General features: G+C 32.9%; 2 protein-coding genes across 2 annotated transcripts in view; one reads left to right on the top strand and one right to left on the bottom strand.

Moving 5' to 3' along the window:
- LOC139521125 (uncharacterized) overlaps window positions 1-10,916 on the top strand; it is a 32,087-nt gene extending 21,171 nt beyond the window's left edge. The window contains exons 8-14 of the mRNA XM_071314429.1: window positions 386-574; window positions 2,717-2,902; window positions 3,342-3,521; window positions 3,768-3,956; window positions 5,264-5,443; window positions 6,575-6,751; window positions 8,167-10,916. Coding sequence (XP_071170530.1) covers window positions 386-574; window positions 2,717-2,902; window positions 3,342-3,521; window positions 3,768-3,956; window positions 5,264-5,443; window positions 6,575-6,751; window positions 8,167-8,492 — 1,427 coding nt within the window. The 3' untranslated portion in view covers window positions 8,493-10,916. The remainder of the gene's footprint in view (window positions 1-385; window positions 575-2,716; window positions 2,903-3,341; window positions 3,522-3,767; window positions 3,957-5,263; window positions 5,444-6,574; window positions 6,752-8,166) is intronic.
- Window positions 10,917-13,559: 2,643 nt separating this feature from the next.
- The window catches only part of LOC139521618 (uncharacterized), a 29,411-nt gene continuing 23,362 nt past the window's right edge, over window positions 13,560-19,608 (bottom strand). Inside the window, exons 9-10 of the mRNA XM_071315096.1 lie at window positions 18,397-18,433; window positions 13,560-14,895 (exon numbers count right to left, since the gene is read on the bottom strand). Coding sequence (XP_071171197.1) covers window positions 14,766-14,895; window positions 18,397-18,433 — 167 coding nt within the window. The 3' untranslated portion in view covers window positions 13,560-14,765. The remainder of the gene's footprint in view (window positions 14,896-18,396; window positions 18,434-19,608) is intronic.

Below are 19,608 nucleotides of genomic sequence, written 5' to 3'. Positions count from 1 at the left end.
CATTTGGGTCTTTAAAGATTGACGTAGCATGGGCATTGATGGACCCATTGAGTTTGTTAATTCTGATTTGTATCAACGACCTCACTGCCTTAATCCATTCGGAAAGAGTGTCTACGTCTGCCTTTTAGCGCTTAGCCCATTGCCTGGCATAATCCCCGACTGAATCCATCAACATTTTAAAGTGGTATTTCCGATTGATGGATTTAGGCTCACGATCGTTCGGTCCTTTCGATAACACATTTCGTAGAGAAGTGTTATTAACAATGTTAAGGTCATTATCATTTTACATCGCCGTCTTTTTCTCAAATAGTCAAAGTTGATACTGTATTTTGATTTATACTTTGCAAAAATAATAACTAGACACAACTGTTGTTTTTTTTTACAGCCATAGTATGTAATGCATCAACTGATTTTAACGCAAACTTAGTTCTACCTAGTTCAGATGCTATGACCTTTGCCTTCAACTCTACTGTACAGTTTTCTTGTATTGATGGATACGAACCTGTCAATGGTAGTACTGTAAGAACATGCACACTTAACAAAACATGGAGTGAAGAACCATTGGAGTGTGACCGTAAGTTGGATGTCACTTTTTTCAGTTTTAATTGATTGTAAAAATTATCAATCCTTTTTTTCAATTGCGTCAATAAAGAAACCTGTTAAATTTCAATGATTTTTTTTAAGTATTTGACGATTGTTTGGTCACCATTGAAAAAATACTGATTCGGGTTACTTGTAAATGGACAAGTGGAGTTTACAAATTTTTCTTTGGATGTGTCAGCAAATAGTTTCTGTTCTTTGAAGTGAGTTAATTTTTGTATACTATCCTTTAAAAAAAAGTCTGATTTTTGAGATATTCATTTTACGTGACCCTGTACTTATGTATTCCATCAGACTTTGAACAACAAAATTATTTTATTTATTAATATTACTTTTACTTATGTATCTTGTCATACTTTGAATGACAAAATTATTTTATTTATTAATACTACTTTTACTGTTAAGTCTGTTTTGTGATATACATTTGACGTGACTCTGTACTTATGTATCCCGTCATACTTTGAACCACACAATTATTTTATTTTATTTATTATTACTTTTACTGCTAAGTCTGTTTTTTGTTATATCTATTTGACGTCACTCTGTATTTATGTATCCCGTAATACTTTGAACGACAACATTATTTTATGTCTACCTGTGCGAATTTCAAACGCGCAATTTTACACCAGTACTTAAAACCCTCCATCCTTTATAGATAAATAAAATCGTATAATAAAAGCAAAATGAGGATGTTAAATTTGATTTATGCTTCGTTACATTTGTTGTTTTTATAGTGATTAAGATGATAACAAAATGTTGACTGCTGTACCTCTATTTTAGACATTTTTACCTATTGTGTCTGTTTGTTTTGTTCACGCATCGTTGACAATTTAATGGAATTTGATGCGACTGTCATACAATTGAGAGGTGTATACATCTCGTCAATGTGTTTGTATTCGCTTTCATTTTTTGGTGATTTGTTTTGTATATGCGACTTTTTTTTTTCTTTTGTTCTTATAATGTGACTTTGATCCCGTCAGTATGATATTGTTCTATTATATGATATATTTCTAATATGAATTACTATATACGTTGAACCACAAACGTCAAAATCATTCAATCGCGTAGTGGAATTAACTATTTGTGGATTCTTATAAATTCTATATATAACTTTTGGACTAGTTTAAATCTCGGTCTATTTCTGAAATTTATTCTTACATACTTTTGATTTTTTAACCCTGTATGCTAACATTGCCTATGTAAATTTTAAAATCGTTTGTATGCACATTGAACGACTAATTTATGTGACGTATACAATTTTCTGACGTCAGACACTCAAATCAATGAATGTGTTCGTAGATAGTAGATGTTTTTGTGTTCTGTTAAATTGTTCCTATTAAAATTGTTATACGATGATGACTGATGTACCCATATTTTGACTATTGTATTTATTGTGTCTGTTTATTTAACGCATCAATGTAAATATAACGGAATTTGATGAGACTGTCATTAAAGTGAGAGGGTTAGCGCTATAGAACCTAGTTTAATCCACTATTTTCTACATTGAAAATGCCGGTACCAAGTCAAAATATGACAGTTCTTGTCTATTCATTTTTGATAAATTTTGTTATTTAATTTTGCCATGTGATTATTGACTTTCCTTTTTGAATTTTCCTCGGAGTTCAGTATTTTTGTGATTTTACATTTTAGCTAGCTATAAAACCAGGTTCAGTCCACCATTTTCTATATAAGAAAATGCCTAAACCAAGTCAGGAATGTGACAGTTGTTATCCATTCGTTTGATGTGTTTGAACTTTTGATTTTGACATTTGATTAGGGACTTTCCTTTTTGAATTTTCCTCGGAGTTCAGTATTTTTGTGGTTTCACTTTTTACAAAATAAGTAACACACCACACCTTACCGTATATAGTGGTATCAAAATTTCTTGTTTGTAGTACATGTACACATTTGTAGAAAACTATTATTTTTTTTATCTTTTGAAAACGTGCAGAGGTTTATAGAGGTATTTTATGTCGTTTCGAAATTGTACCTGTCCTATATGTATTAATAATGACGTAACTGAAACAGTAGGCAATAATGGTTACATTTTGAAAAAAAAATCAATACAGAATCATCGTCCATTAAAAATGAGAAAGAATACCTTTCTTTGTGACAGGAATTTCCTGTTCGACCCCTGACGTAGAACCAGGTTCCAAAAGTTATATTAAGACAATATCATCTCTGAAGTTTGAGGGTGAAGTCATTTATGGTTGTGATCCTGGCTACGACATTATGAATGGCGATGTAAAAAGAGAGTGTGAGGCTAACGGTAACTGGAGTGGAATAGCACCATTCTGCAATGGTGAGTAAAAATACTTAAAAACACAAGAACATATTTAACATTACTTTTTGATCTGCGTAATGATTTTTTTTTTAAATAAGAAAATAGATTAAAAATGATTTAGGGTTTACGTGTTTGAAACATCAACCCAAATAAAAAGAAAAAAGAAAAAAAGGAAAATACAACACGGACGGCATATGATGTTTATATCAATCTGCGATTTGCAACTATAATAATTTTTCGACTAGTCCTAACTGAAAATAACAATTCCTTGACCTCGACACAAAAGAGCTTTATCAACTTTCTTTTGTAACTATTGTTATTAATCATTGTTAGCTAATTATTAGATAAAGTTTGGAGTTGCACAAGGCCGTATATTTCTTTGTTGTTATTTGTAATAAATTAATCATCAATAGCTTTACGTATCACTGTAAGTAAACTAGAATTGTTTAAATTGTAGTCTCATGTGGTCATCCGACAAGCAACGGAGGTATAGAAAGGATTAATCCAACTGGTGGTAACGTTGTTGGTATCTGGGCTAATTACACATGCGCACTAGGACACGAGAATATGACAGGAAGTGCCAGTAGGTTTTGCCAGATGAATGGTGTTTGGACTGGTACTAATGTGTCTTGTGCAGGTATACTGTTGAAGTAAAACCTTAACAATTATGGAGCCCTTAAGCTTGAAATATATTTTTTTACAATTACTTTTCTCGATCCTTAGAATCATATTGCTCTAATAACCATTTAAATTTGTGAAGATAACATCTACAATAGAACACTGTTCCGTTTATCTAAATGTTTGATTATTTTCAATGTTTTTATAAAATTACACTGAACGTTCATTATATCTCTTTTCTCCAATGAATCAATTTTCTTTGCAGTGAAGTTTTGTGACATTCCAGTAAATGGATCCAACTCTACGCTGACATATACATCTACATTTTATAACTCTGTTGCTACATACACTTGCGAGGAAGGATTTGTAAGCAATACCGATCCGCAATCATTCGTTAATACTATTACATGCATGGATGATAAAACCTGGTCTGATTCTCCTCTAGACTGTCAACGTAAGTTTTACTATTACGGCGAAGTAAACGGAATAGGAAAACAAATATATATTTTACAGTTTTTTTTTAAGGTTGGTCGGTACTATGTTTCAAAATAACAAACTTTTTAAAGGACTGTTATAAAAGAGGGACGAAAGATACCAGAGGGACAGTCAAACTCATAAATAAAAAATAAACTGACAACGCCATGGCTAAAAATGAAAAGGACAAACAGACAAACAATCGTACACATGACACAACATAGAAAACTAGAGAATAAACAAAACGAACCCCACCAAAAACTAGTGGGGATCTCAGGTGCTCCGGAAGGGTAAGCAGATCCTGCTCCACATGGGGTACCCGTCGTGTTGCTTATGAAATAACAAATCCGGTAAATAGTCTAATTCGGCAGGTCACATTTATGAAAGGGAAGGGGATTGTAGTTACGACGTAAGGAACATATCCGATATCATTTGTGAAACGGTTATTCCATAACTGTCACCCAACTCCTGATGGCGTCCGTAAAATTTACGAAGATATGATTTCAACTTCACAATTTGGAACTCTTGATTTAATAGCGTCCTTGTGAGCAACAACCCTCTATCAAGAAAATCATGATAGGAAATGCAAGCACGGGAATATCGTATCAATTGGGAAATATATACACCGTATGCAGGTGCCGCTGGAATGCTGCTACTTAGAAATGGAAAGTTCACAATCTGAAAGCTGAAATCATCAATTTTGTCGTAAAGTTTTGTTTTCAATCGACCCTCATTGTCAATTTCTAGATGTAAGTGAAGAAATGAGGCCGACTTAACTGATAGTTATAAATTGATAGTATACAAATGAAGTAAAAAGAAATGAAAGATCCGTGTCCTTGTTTTTGAGATATAAAGCACTTGAAATTTGACGGGAAATGAATCTGATTTTCATACATTTTAAATTGATACCTGTCTTCTTTCAAAAACTAAGAAAATTACACGGCCACATGACAAAATTAGAATAAAAACACTATCAGCCAATCAAAAGACGAGTTATATCCAAAATTTAATTATTTGGAAATAAGACAATTGACTTTGGATCAGATGCATGTATTTTCAATGATTAAACCAAACACTATAAAGGCAACAGTATTATACCGCTGTTCAAAATACACAAATCGGTAGAGAAAAAACAAATCCGGGTTACAAACTTAAACTGAGGGACACGTGTATTATACGAGGATGTGTTTTACCAAAACAAAAGAAGTGAACACAAGAAAATGTAAAAAAACAAACAAGAAAAATTACTTTTGATGTGAATATTTATTGATGAGTTTTTGTTTACAGCTGTTCAATGTTCACATCCAGTACATGGCACCTATGTACAGTCTATACCTGATATAATATATGAATATAGGGACGTAGTTACTTACCAGTGTCAAGTGGGCTACATGTTGGAGAGTGGTGACCTTATGAGAGAGTGCCAGGCTAACGGTACATGGACCGGTGGTCAACCACATTGCAAAGGTGTTTATTCTACGATTATTTCTTAACCAATTAAGGAATGACTGTAATATTTTTCCTTATAATTTAATTCTTAAACCGGAGTAACTTATGAAAAAAAAAACGTTGATGACGTCACGATCAAATGACAAAATTATGTATATGGGCTGATAAATAAAACGACGTCAGCCAAACAGAAGACACGTAACATCCAAAATTAAATTATTGATCAATAACTACTTACTCATTTCACAAGGTTAGAAGATTACACAGATATTATTAGAAACTTAATTTTACTTCTTTGTCAAGATTTCTTTAAAAGTTGTACTTTCTTCAAAATAATTTTGTAAATTTATAAGCAATTAAGACGTAAAATATGAGGTCGAGGGAACTAAAGTTATACAGTTGTCAAATTAAAATCATGATACAAAAGGTAAAAACAATCGCAGAAGGTATGAAAATCTTTAAAACAAATTTAGAAGGAGGTATTACAAAAGCCTTATTTTGTGGCATTTGAGATTGCATTACGGTGATATTTTTCATGCCGTTAAAAATTCTGTTAAAAAAAGCAAAAAATACTAAATTATAATCCTGGTACCTTTGATAACTATTTACACCACTTGGTCGATGCCACTGCTGGTAGACGTTTCTTCCCCGAGGATATCACCAGCCCAGTAGTCAGCACTTCGGTGTTGACATGAATATCAATTATATGGTAATTTTTATAAATTTCCTGTTACAAAACCTTGAATTTTTCGAAAAACTAAGGATTTTCTTATCCCAGAAATAAATTAACTGAATCGTATTTGGCAAATCATTTTGAAATTTTGGTTCCTCAATGCTATTCAACTTTGTACTTGTTTGGCTTTATAACTATTTTGATCTGAGCGTCTCTGACGAGTCTTATGTAGGCATACTAAATTATAATCCTGGTACCTTTGATACCTATTGGATACATTTGATTTTTTTTATATACTTTTGAAATTAACACCACATGCAAATACAGTTGCATTATTATACCTTACCTCGATTTCAGGGAAGACAATTAATTAATTAATTTATTGTGTTGAGATATTTATAAACAGTTAACGTCGTAATTTTAACAAGATTTCCCTTGGTTTCGAAATCATATCACAAATATCAGTTGTTTTATAGATATAGAATGTCCAGCACCCAATAACATAACTAAAGGTGTAATTAAAACCACTGGTAAGGTGTATGGTGCAGAAGCTGTAGCAGTGTGCGATGTGGGTGCTGCTGTCATGTCAGGGAACATTGTACGCATGTGTGGACTATCTGGTACCTGGGTCGGGACTGAACCAGTATGTCAAGGTACTACACGTAAAATACATTTTAAATGCAATTTTAATTCTGAAAAAAACCCATTTTAAATGCAATTTTAAGTCTGAAAAAAATACACCAATTTTAGTTTTGTTATTGGCTAGTTATAAAAATATGAAGAAAGAAAAAACGGAAAGAGAAGTAATACATTTGAATTATATTATTTTAGATAGTTCTAATAAACTATGCAACCTGTAAAGCATATGCCATTGTCACTGAAAATAAATATATTTAGAACTATGTGAACATCAAACACATTTAGATTTAAGATTAATTAAGTGGTGGACTTCATAATGAAGTGTTTTGAATACATCCAAATCAGTGTAAATGAGGTTGATTTTCCAACAGGGAAAAGACTCAATTTTTATAACATGAGCAACACGACGGGTGCCACATGTTGAGCAGGATCTGCTTTCCCAGTCCGGAGCACCTGCGATCACCCTTATTTTTAGGTTGGGTTCGTTTTGCTTATTCTTTAGTTTTCTATGTTGTGTCATGTGCACTATTGTTTGTCTGTTTGTCTTTTTCATTGTAAGCCATGGTGTTGTCAGTTTATTTTCGATATATGAGTTTGACTGTCCCTCTGGTATCATTCGTCCCACTTTTGAAGAGCAACATATTAATAGCAGAAAAAACGACAATAAGAATATTAACACTCAACACAAACATGAAATTATATTTAAACTGTACCCTTACATGGATGATCGAAGATTTATATCGTCTTACTATGAAATTATTTTATTTTTCCTTGGTTACATATAAAATGGCGCGAAAGTAGTATATAATTTTTTAAAGGAAATATAACCTTGTGGCGCAAAGGAAAGATTGAATTTATTAAAAATTGGCACAGATGCAATGCGCCCTGTCATTAACTAGTTTTATAAATTGATAACTCTGGACTGAATAAAATATTGAATACCATAATTATTAAAGATTTCAATTTCATTTGTGTAATTTTCATTTATATTGTGTCCATCAATCTAGAAGCAATGCAGATTCTGTATTTGATTTTACATTTTTTAAGTCATCAATTAACAATAGAAATGTGTATATATTGACGGTATAGACTAGAATATCTTTAATCTCAGTAATAAACCCATTTTTGTATTTGTTCATGAACATTGTTTTAAAATATTTAAATAAAGGAAATGTTTCAGCGCATGAAATCTTTTGGCAGTATTCCTATCTTATTTTTAATCATTTATACTTAACAGTCTTAAAAGTTTAATCAGTTTTCCATACCTCAATACCAATTGTTTTTTTTTGGCGCGTTTTTGATTTCAACTATTCTTCACTTCATATGTTTATGAACATTCTTTGATTATCCATATTTGAAATCAGTAGCATTTTATCTCCTAAATGTATTATGTAAGCGAATACTTAAACAAAATTCATTTCAATTGTAGATGTGTACCAAGTTTTCCAAACCACAGGCATAGGAAGTAAAAACTATAGCTACGATTTAGCTAGTCTGGCTATCGATGTTACATCGCTTTCTAGATATAAACGATCAAAGAAAAGTGTTTACTACGACAAACGATCTCATATTGCCATTGGAGCATGTGGGCTGTTTGTTATAATTGCAGTGGTGACTTTTATTTGTTCATTAGATATCATTAAGTTGAGTTCGAAGTTGAAATATCTGTTAACACTACCTGAAAAGGTTTCTAAGAGGGTCGCCATGGCAAAGAGACCTAAAATAGTACACAAAGTATTCGTCACACGGAAGTAATATGATCAGAGAGTTAAAATATCGACAAGTCAATAAACAATAAGGAACACGTACCTCGCTTGATATGTATTTGATATTAAGCTATAATACACAGTTTCTTGTTCGAAATAATAAATTTAAACCATTTCTCTGAATCATTAAATATAGGAGGCAAATGTACTGTATATGAAAAGTTATAACAAACTTAAGTAATTACAAATCTTAAATGCATTTGAGATATCACAAATAACACTTTTTTTCTTATTCGTGGCCTCAAACGCAAATAAAGTATTTCTGAACAAAACCTCAAACACATATCTATGGGAAACAGCTTGCCTAGACGAGTGCAGCAAAGTTCAAAACCGTCGTCCAGATATAAAACTATCGTTACAGAATTTCTTCTCCAGTATTTAATTATTTCACGTAGACATTTTGAAAAAATTAAAGGAGCTGTTGATGTAGCAAAAGGTAAGACAGTGAAGCAGGAAAACTGTTGTTTCCATGAAAACCATAAAAAGGTGTGCTGTTGGGAACAAATATCAAAATGATGATACCCGATTTTAAATCAAACTGATATAGTGAGTAATCATTCGCAAAATATTGTATTGCAATTTTTAAGGCTTCAAACTTGAACTTGTCTTTCCTGACAATTTGATTCACAATACTGAGATCTTATATTAACCTAGGCTTTGAAAATGAATTTAGCGCTACTCCCAAAGGATTCACGACGAAAGACTTAATAGGGACTAATTTAGCATTTAGCACACCTAGTATTTACTAATTCAGAAATAGCTTCATCAACAAATTTCTCACTCATAAATGCAGATTTGTTGTTCTTACAGTGCATCTGGTTATGCGTTTAAAAAATAGATATTATGTAACCGCCTTTTATAGTGTTAATGACATAATCCTTGAGCGTTGTGTTGAAATGTCTGGACCCTGTTAAGTGGGCAGTTCTTGCTTCAATGTCCAAACTGTTTATACTGGTAACACATGTCATAATGGGCCGGCTCACGCCGACCGTAGCCTGCACGAAAGGGCTGTGGAGGTTGAGAATAACGACTGTAAGACTGAGAATAAGCAGAGTTTGGTACAGTTTCAGCTGGTCTAGCACTTTGGGTAGTTCTGTTGCTAATGTTGTACGGAGAAGGGCAAGGTTAGGTCCTATCTTTAATTGACTTTACTGCACGAATTTCGGCTTGTCTAATCTTCTTTTAATCGTCATAGTTATCAGCGATGGTATTCGACTCATATTCGCGCACTGTAGTCCAGCCCCCTGCATAGCTGTCGGCGATCCTTATCGACTTATTCCTAGCTTTAACTTTAGTTATAAGCTCAGACACAATACTGTTAGTGGGAGAATCTAAAGAGGGGCCCTTCTTATGAATTTTATGGAGCCCGGTCAGAATTTCATCATTGAAATGATATTGCATACTGTTCCCTTCTTTCTTGAATTAATTTCCGACTTCTTTTTTAAATTTACGTGACAAATTGTCTTACTCGGAAGCCAAATCAGTTTTAAATCTACAAGTTTATAATCGAGGTAATCAGGGAACAAATGAAAAGCATCTGATACATGTATATCAGAACTGGGAGCAGTGGGCTGTGCCTCACCTCTAGGATGTGCATCAGTTGCGGTTTTGTCCGTATCAACATCCGACATAGCTTAAAATTAAGCCACCTTCACTGCACTAAGACTGAGCTTCGAATGGTCAGTCAATGAAAAAATGTATTTTCAAAGTAAACTTTTACCGCGAATGACTAGTCCGTGCTATCATACAACGAACTTTAAACTCTTAACTTTGTTATATTGTAAACGTGAACTCATGTTGCCAATACAACAACAAACCCATGTGCTATCGATAGTTAATAAATACATAAAGAAGATGGCATGAAGTTATCTAAGGTACCAGGCTTATAAGAGCGATTATCTGGCCACTAAAACAGTAAGGTTGTTTTAAAGTTATAGTTGTCATATAATTCAATTAGGCATTGATCTTATCTAAACACTAAGAAGTATGATAAGCATGAATACTAGTAGTTATTCTATAAAAATCAATCAGGATTTGATATAAAAAATCACCAAAATGTGTGTTGCTTTTCTAAAGTCCGTGGGTATATAATTTACTTAGTGCTAACTGAAACATATTCTATTAACAATGTAATGTTTTGTGTTTTTTTCATTCTTGTATAATGTTTTTTTGCAAATGGCTTTTTACTTTTTATTTTATTTCTACGATGTAAATATAGAACTATACAACTGTCAAAAACTACAATTATTGAGGTGATTTTTGTGTCGTAAGGTTGTACTAATATTCAGATATACGGCATAAAACTTTCATAACTTGTTCCGAAAGAAAAAAGGGAAATACTGGTCAGAGCTTCTAGAAATGTTGTAGTATGCCTCAACGAGTTTGTTTAAGCTGCTTGATTCATTAAAAATAGTTATCACATACAAACTTTTTTGTTTCTTTTTCGATAGCATATATTTTTACGCATGATGACCAAAAAATAACTTGTATCGAAATATTAGTAAAATATTATATGTTTTACTGTATAATTGTAAAGAACAAGCAATAGTAATATACCGCTGTCCAGTAGTCATAAATCCATTTAACTGAAACGGACTCAGGTCACAAACCAAACCTGATGCAAACTCACCAACTATAAAAGGAAAAAGTTGATCATCAGAAACACTGAAACGCCACAAAGGTCAATATACATAGACACAGAATATTTCATAACAACTGACATGGAACAGAACATTTGCAGAAAAAAGCTGGTGGGTTGAACCTGGTATTATGGCTAGCCAAACTTCCGCCTATATGTAAATTTAAAAAAATACCACTAACATGACAATATTAAGTGACATGAATGCAGTACAAATAATATGCAAGCACACTCAGCACAGAGAATACATAAATACATATTATAATTGTAAATTTCAACAAGTAAAACACAGAATAACAACGATTAATTTACGACAGTAAACAATTAAATCACAATAGAATCATGAATGTATCAACACCACAAAATGTGACATCACAGCTAAATTCCTAAAAGTAGAATAAAAAATTCAGACGAAGTTTGTAATGGTATCATTTCATGTTTTTTTTTATAATTACAAGAATATTAATAGGGAATTGTGTTAATCAAGGTGGTAAATTATTTGTATTTCTAACCATGTCAGTTTTTCTTCTAAATCATACTGTGTAAAACAAATAAATCCTGTGAATAAAGTTGCTCTAAACTAAATATATTATATTAATGAACAAATGATTAATTAACTTTTTCTTTATTATATATACATATAGAAAAAAAAATAGAATGAAAACCACAAAGGATAAGACATGAACCAATATCCAACCAGAATTACAAATGAAACATCATAATTAAATGCATAAATATTGATTTTTATACACCGAGAAGCGTCTAACATCGATGCGAATTAGATATCAGCAAAACAATCATATTCGGAATAAGTCACAATCGGCATTTCGAAAAACTGACGACGTAGATGGTAAACCACAATATAAGACGTTGTAACACGCCACATTATTTATTACATAAATAAGGCCGTTAGTTTTCTCGTTTGAATTGTTTTACATTGTATTATTTGGTCCTTTTATAGCTGACTATGCGGTATGGGCTTTGCTCATTGTTAAAGGCTGTACGATGACCTATAATTGTTAATGTCTGTGTCATTTAGGTCTTTTATGGATAGTTGTCTCATTGGCAATCATACCACATCTTCTTTTTTATATAAGTTTGTACTCAACAATCCAACTAAAAGCCGACAAATGATTATCGCCACTAGATGTATATCTTTTTCAATTTTATTGATAATACCTGCTGTTCGTTTTACTCTTTCGGTTATACCAGGGAGGCTCATATAACCTCCATGGTGTATACCTACCATTTTCGTATAAGAAGTTATCTGACGACAGTGGCTATCTGCACGAATTGTCGATTTTGTTTTCTTTGGTCATATTTGCGTCCAATTTTTTAATTGTTTTTGTATCTGTGTATTTTTGTTACATAATAGTGAAAGCTAGACACAAAACTCGGGTCGTTTTAGACAGTTGGCACCTTTTAATCATTCTGTAAAAATTCGACCCTTGTAACAAAGACTTTTCTCTAGATATCAACGATTATAATTGTTGTAAACGATCACTTATAAGATACTGGTGGAGCATGAACTGCCTATCCTTTGGATGAACCTGATATCATATACGGTTTTAACTGAGACATCGTTATTTTCATAAGTTTGAATGTACCTTTGATATGTGTGGCTCTTTTTTTTAAGACGAATGACTGCGACTGTTACACTTCCCCTTATATTCTTTGTTAGTCGAAAAGAAATAAGGTACAGCGTATGATGTATAAGTTTTAAATTAAATGCCATATTAAACCTCTTTAGAATTAGTTATTTATAACTAGACAATAGTCAAAGCCGTACCCGAGACACAAGAGACCATTATCAACTATAGGTCACCGGTATGAGAATGTGAAATGAAGTTATCTACATTCTGATACTACAATTTGTAGATCAACTGTGACATGAGGTCAAATTAAATGCTTCCCTGAATATATTTCCGGGCACGCATCCTGGTTTTCTTTTATCTAAGACATCAACAAACCTGGTGTTTATTATTTTTAATTTTATACAGGATCAATGAACGAATGCTGACATGAAAGCAAGTAGTTAGTAAACAGGACCATAATGTGTGGATTTACGAAATGGGTGAATAAGCCTAGGTAGCACTATAAGTGGATCTACATTTGCAAACATACTATGAAAGTAGTTTTATTCGTGGCGTACCAATTTTTATGGTTTTCATGGATGATTCCATCCACGATTTTAAGTGTTTAACAACATATTACAACTGTTCTCCAGTTCTGGATATCAAGTGATCCCCAAGCATATTTGATAACATGGATACGGTAATATAATCTAACATCTTTAATACACATTATTGTGCAACATCAGACCGCAGTTTACCCATTTGATCTTCAGGGGTAATATATGCGATACTAAATTATTTATTGTCATAGTTTTCATAATTTTAACTCGAAAAAACAAAAGGATTTCAATTTAGCTTGCGTTTAATTTTATAACAATTAATTTACATAAGCAGCATTTTCACATATGTTACAGCTTTCATTAAGTTATTATATATATATGTTTAATACCTTATTGATACCTTTGATATCGTCATGATCGTAATTCTGTTGATATTTGATCAAAACTTAATAAGTATCAAAACTTATGATTTCATGTGTGCAACAATTAAAATGTTCAATTTGCATTTTTCCTTCTAATGTCACAATGTGTATGTATATAGATACCTCATAAAATTATAGAAATGGAAATGGGTCAAAGAGACAATAACCCGATCAAATGCGGAAAACAGCCGAGGGCCACCTAGGGTTCTTCAATACAGTGAGAAAATCCCACACCCGGAGGTGTTATCAAGGTCACCCATAAACAAAAATGTGTACTAGTTCAGTGATAATGGACGTCATACTCAACTCCGAAATATATAAACGAAACTAAAATTAAAAATCACACAAGCCTAACAATAGGCCGATGATCCCGACTTGAGACAAGCGCAAAAATGCGGCGGGTTTAAACATTTTTTTTTCATCTCAACCCTCTCCCTATACCTTTAGCCAATGAAGAAAAAAGACAAAAACACAGCAATACGCACAGTTTAAATCAGTTTAAAAGAAGTCCGAGTCTTACTTCCAAATTCGTTTATTTTATCAAAACTATTTTACGAATTTTGTTAGAAATGAAGAATGAACAAGTGAGTGGAATAAACACCTATTTTGCAATGTCCGACAACTAATCATAAAGCAACATATGATACTAGTCGTTTCCATAGTCTTCAAATTCGTAATTCGACTTTTTTCGGAAAATTCAAAACTTCGAATTTTCATACCTACGAGCATACGAACATGTTAATTGCAAAAACCCTGCAAATTTGTACCCATAAATACAGGTACTTTCAGATAATATGTCATCTGGTCTATGGTTGATAGATTGGAGATAATAAAAAAAAAACACAACAGCATGACAAATGCTAAGCGACAAAAAGAAAATAACATTGATATACTATACATTACACAGATATAAACAAAAAACGACCAATAACAATCGTATCAAATACCAGAGATAAACTCCAGTCTTTTTTAAGTATAAGAATGGAATGTAGCCTAAGCATATTGCAATTTCATGTACCAAATTTCTACATTAACTCATTAAAACAAAACATGCCAAAAGACATAATATCAATGGGCAACATCGTTTGAATCAATCACTTCCATATAATGATTCGGATCTTGAGATTCTGCAGCATGATCAAGTTGCCTGTAGCGTTCGTCAGTTTCTGCTTGATCTCGGGGCGGTACAGATTGGTATCTATAACAGAGATTATAAAATTCATACTGGTATTGTTTCATTAATTGTTCAATTCAAATGCCGAAAGGGAGTGAACATAACAAGGGAGTGAACATAGCAAGGGAGTGAACATATCAAACATAGCAAGGGAGTGAACATAACAAACATAGCAAGGGAATGAACATAACAAGGTAGTGAACATAACAAGGGAGTGAACATAACTAGGGAGTGAACATAACAAGGGAGTGAACATAACAAGGGAGTGAACATAACAAGGGGGTGAACATAACAAAGGAGTGAACATAACAAGGGAGTGAACATAACAAGGCAGTAAACATAACAAGGGAGTGAACATAACAAGGGAGTGAACATAGCAAGGGAGTGAACATAGCAAGGGAGTGAACATAGCAAGGGAGTGAACATAACAAGGGAGTGAACATAGCAAGGGAATGAACATAACAAGGGAGTGAACATAGCAAGGCAGTAAACAAAACAAGGGAGTGAACATAACAAGGGAGTGAACATAGCAAAGGAGTGAACATAACAAGGGAGTGAACATAACAAGGGAGTGAACATAACAAGGGAGTGAACATAGCAAAGGAGTGAACATAGCAAGGGAGTGAACATAACAAGGGAGTGAACATAGCAAGGGAGTGAACATAACAAGGGAGTGAACATAGCAAGGGAGTGAACATAACAAGGGAGTGAATATAAGTGAACATAACAAGGGAGTGAACATAAGTGAACATAGCAAGGGAGTGAACATAGCAAGGGAGCAATTAAAAATCATTAGTAAATTATAAAAAAGTAATGACTAAACATAAGTAAGGAACAAAATAAACATTACAAAGAAACGTTTATACGGAGAAATTCAACCTAAACGTATTTGAAATCGGATGCTCTGGAAAGGTAAGCAGTTCCAATGTATGTTGCTAGCTACAACATCGCTTGGAAAATGTTCTTTGATATCATAACATAACGGAATAAAAAGTAAAATAACAAAATTAAGAACTACGAGGAAAATTCAAAACGGAAAGTCAGTAATCAAATGGCAAAATCAAAAGTTCAAACACATCAAACGAATGGATAATAACTGTCATATTTTTGGCTTTGTATGGGAATTTTCTGATATAGGAAATGGTAGATTAAACTTGATTTTATAGCTTACTTAACCTTTTACTTGTATGATAGTCGCATAAAATTTTGTTATATTGATACTGATGTTTGAACAAAACAAACAAACATAATAGGTACAAATGTCAAAAATAAGGTCAACATTGTGCTATAATCTTAATCACTACAGGAATAAAAAAATGTGCAACAAAGACAAACAAAAACACAAAGCACATAAGCAAGAATGAAAGACAAGAATGCAAAATGTTTACAATGTCACAATAACACAACGACGGGATGTATAAGTACGTCATACGTAACAAAGAACACATCAAAAGGCATATGAGCAAGCCCATTAGCAATGAAAGATAGATTTATAAAACAATCTTGAAATTTTTTATTACACTTTGTGTGTTGCTCTTTGGTGTACATTAGCGCAATTAAGAAGTTTAGATCAGTGACACAACTGAGTTAATTTGTACAACCCTCCACCACCATAAAGTTGTATAATACCATTGACTACGTTAACGACATGATGAGATCAGATTTATTGTTTTACCGAAGAGACAGGAACTTGACAAAGTTTTCAAGCAATTATTTATAAGACTTTGGTCAGCTAATTATCCTTTTGATGAATTATTGAACAGTTCGTTCACATTTTAGTATGTACAAGTCTGTAGGGATAGTTATATTCTTTTTCGAATTTTCAACACTTCCTAACACTGCCCAAAAGTCTTAATACACAGTTAACAGTCGGCATTCCAATGGGAACAAACTGTGCCCCTCTACTTGCCGACTTGTTTCTTTATTATCATGAGGCTGACTTTAGGCAGGAACTTCTTAGGAAGAAAGATGTAAGCAATATCCTTAAACTCTACTTTCCGCTATATAGATGATGTTCTTTCACTAAATAATTCAAAATTTGGTTACTATGTGGAACGCATCTATCCCATCTAGCTAGAGATAAAGGATACTACAGATACGTCATGGTTAAAAATGAAAAAGACAAACAAAAAACAGCACACATGACACAACGTAGAAAACTAAAGAATAAACAACACGACCCCCCCCCCCCCCAAAAAAAAAATCGGGGTGATCTCAGGAGCTCCGGAAGGGTAAGCAGATCCTGCTCCACATGTGGCACCCGTCGTGTTGCTTATGTGATAACAAATCCGGCAAAAAAGTCTTATTTCGATAGGTCACATTCATGAAAGGGAAGGGGATTGTAGTTACGACGTCCGGAACATATCCGATATTACTTGTGAAACGGTTATTCCATAACGGTCAACCAACTCGTGATGGCGTCCGTAAAATTAACGAAGGGATGATTTCAACTTCACCATTTGGAACTCTTGGTTTAACAGCTTCCTTGTGAGCAGCAACCCTCTATCAAGAAAATCATGATAGGAAATGCAAGCACGGGAATATCGTATCAACTTGGGAGATAAATACCTCGTATGCAGGTGGTGCTGGAATGTTGCTACTCAGAAATGGAAAGTTCACAATTGGAAAGCTGAAATCATCTCTTTTGTCGTAAAGTTTTGTTTTAACCGACCCTTATTGTCAATTTCTAGATGTAAGTCAAGATATGAGGCCGACTTAACTGAAAGTATGCATTAAATTCAGTATTTTTGTGATTTTACTTTTTAAATTAAGTCCCATACCTAATTAATTACTCTTCTTTTGCTTTACAGGTTCAGATAATGAAAACAAATCATGGCATTTGTATAGAAAATGAATAACACATCTAATCTTTCTAAAATACTTCATAATCACATTCTTTGTCTAAACAAATGTCTTATCAATGTAAAGAAAACACTAAAACTAACCATAATTCAGTTAAATATGGGGCTAATTGAATAAGTAAGGACCCCTTGACCACTTGGTCACAAACATACTGGTGTTATGCTATCATAGAACTACAAATCTGAAGAAAACTAGTATAGCTGTTCTTGTTTAACACAAATGCTCTTGATTTCCCGTGTAATGATTGGTTACCATTAACAGACAACAGATTTATAAGAGAATTTGGACAATTGGTTGTATGAATGCAAAAGTTTACTTGATAGATCAAATGATGAATATTCCAGAAATATATCAATGCATGACAAATGAGAATCAACATGAGCTTTACAAATGTCAATTAAACTTAAAATGTGAAGACGAGTTCAAATACTCCTTACGTTACCCTGGTTATTCTAAATGTTTTGTTTTTTCCCGGATAAACTCATGATAGTAACACAATGCAAATGCCAATAACTACAAACATAGCTTATTTATGGCAGTTCGAACAGAGCGTAATTGAGACGTCGATTAACTCTAAAGCATTATAAACATGTGCATGATTTGCATGTCTTAAGTTAGTTGTAAACAAATCACAAAGTCTTGAGATCTTTAAAAAAAACTAACCTAGCCTCTAAACTCGCAGGCTGAATGGACTTTGCGTCTGAAAAATATACAAAAGCATATTTACAAAAAAAACCATCAATTATCAAGTTAAGATATCACCTTAAAGATTATACCTAGACGATCATGAATTTCTTTCATCATAAAGGTACAATCTTTTAAGAAATAAAATATCTGTTCCTTGTTTAGTGTGCTGATAAATGGGGAACAAAGAATAAAATGTATATAACGCAATACTGTTCGAAAACCAAATGAGTGAGTAGAGTTTTGTAAATTGCCTCTGTCCCTATTTACATCGACAGATTTCTTACGACAATGTTTGATTCTTAAAGAATGATTTAATCTTTATTCCTTACAAAAGGCCAATTATTAAAACATATGTGGTTTTAAATAATTTTATTGTTTGTCCTTATATGATACTAAAAGTTATGATCGATGCCACAGCTGGTTGACGTTTAATCCCGAAAGATATCAACAGGCTAGTAATCAGCATTTCTCTGTTGACATACATTATCATTGATATGATCATAATACAAAGGATTACCAACCTAACAAATAGATTACATAAGCTATATTTGACAAAACTTTCTGAATTTTGTACTCCATGCTTTTCAATTTTGTACTGTTTTTGACCTTTTTAAAGTATTTTGAATCTAGCGTCACCAATGAGTCTTTTGTAGACGGAACGCAGTTCTGCCATACACGATTTTACTTTTTGTTTCTACGATGAGTTCATTTGTGAACTGTACGATATTTGCCTGAACTATGTTTTTACTCTCTTTTTCTTGTCTTATACTTTTGATGGCGTAATGATCACGAACGATGGACTTACTTAAAATTTAGTTTTTTACACAGGGTATGTTTTAATAAACAACGATCAAGTAATTTTAAATATTGTTGACGTTTTTTTTTAAACCAGTTTCATAGATGATCACGGATATGTTCCAAACCTTCCTGGTTCCCTCGAATGTGACATCACATCATTTATTCTTATCATAAGGAATATCACGACTGTCATATGTTGAGCAAGATCTGCTTACCTGACCAGAGCACATAAAATGACCCCAGTTTTTGTTGGATTTATGTTGCTAAGCCTTTAGTTATCTTTTTTTACATGTTTGTAAACTTTTGTTTGTTCTTCCTTCGTTTTTCCTTTTTTTGACATCATGTTGTCGGTTTCTCTTCGACTTATGAATTTAGAATATCTTTTTTATA

This window comes from Mytilus edulis, chromosome 4, assembly GCF_963676685.1.
Source record: "Mytilus edulis chromosome 4, xbMytEdul2.2, whole genome shotgun sequence".
NCBI classification, from domain to species: Eukaryota; Metazoa; Mollusca; class Bivalvia; order Mytilida; family Mytilidae; genus Mytilus; species Mytilus edulis.
Note: the sequence above shows the minus strand (reverse complement) of the source record. Positions and strands in the feature narration are given on the sequence as shown.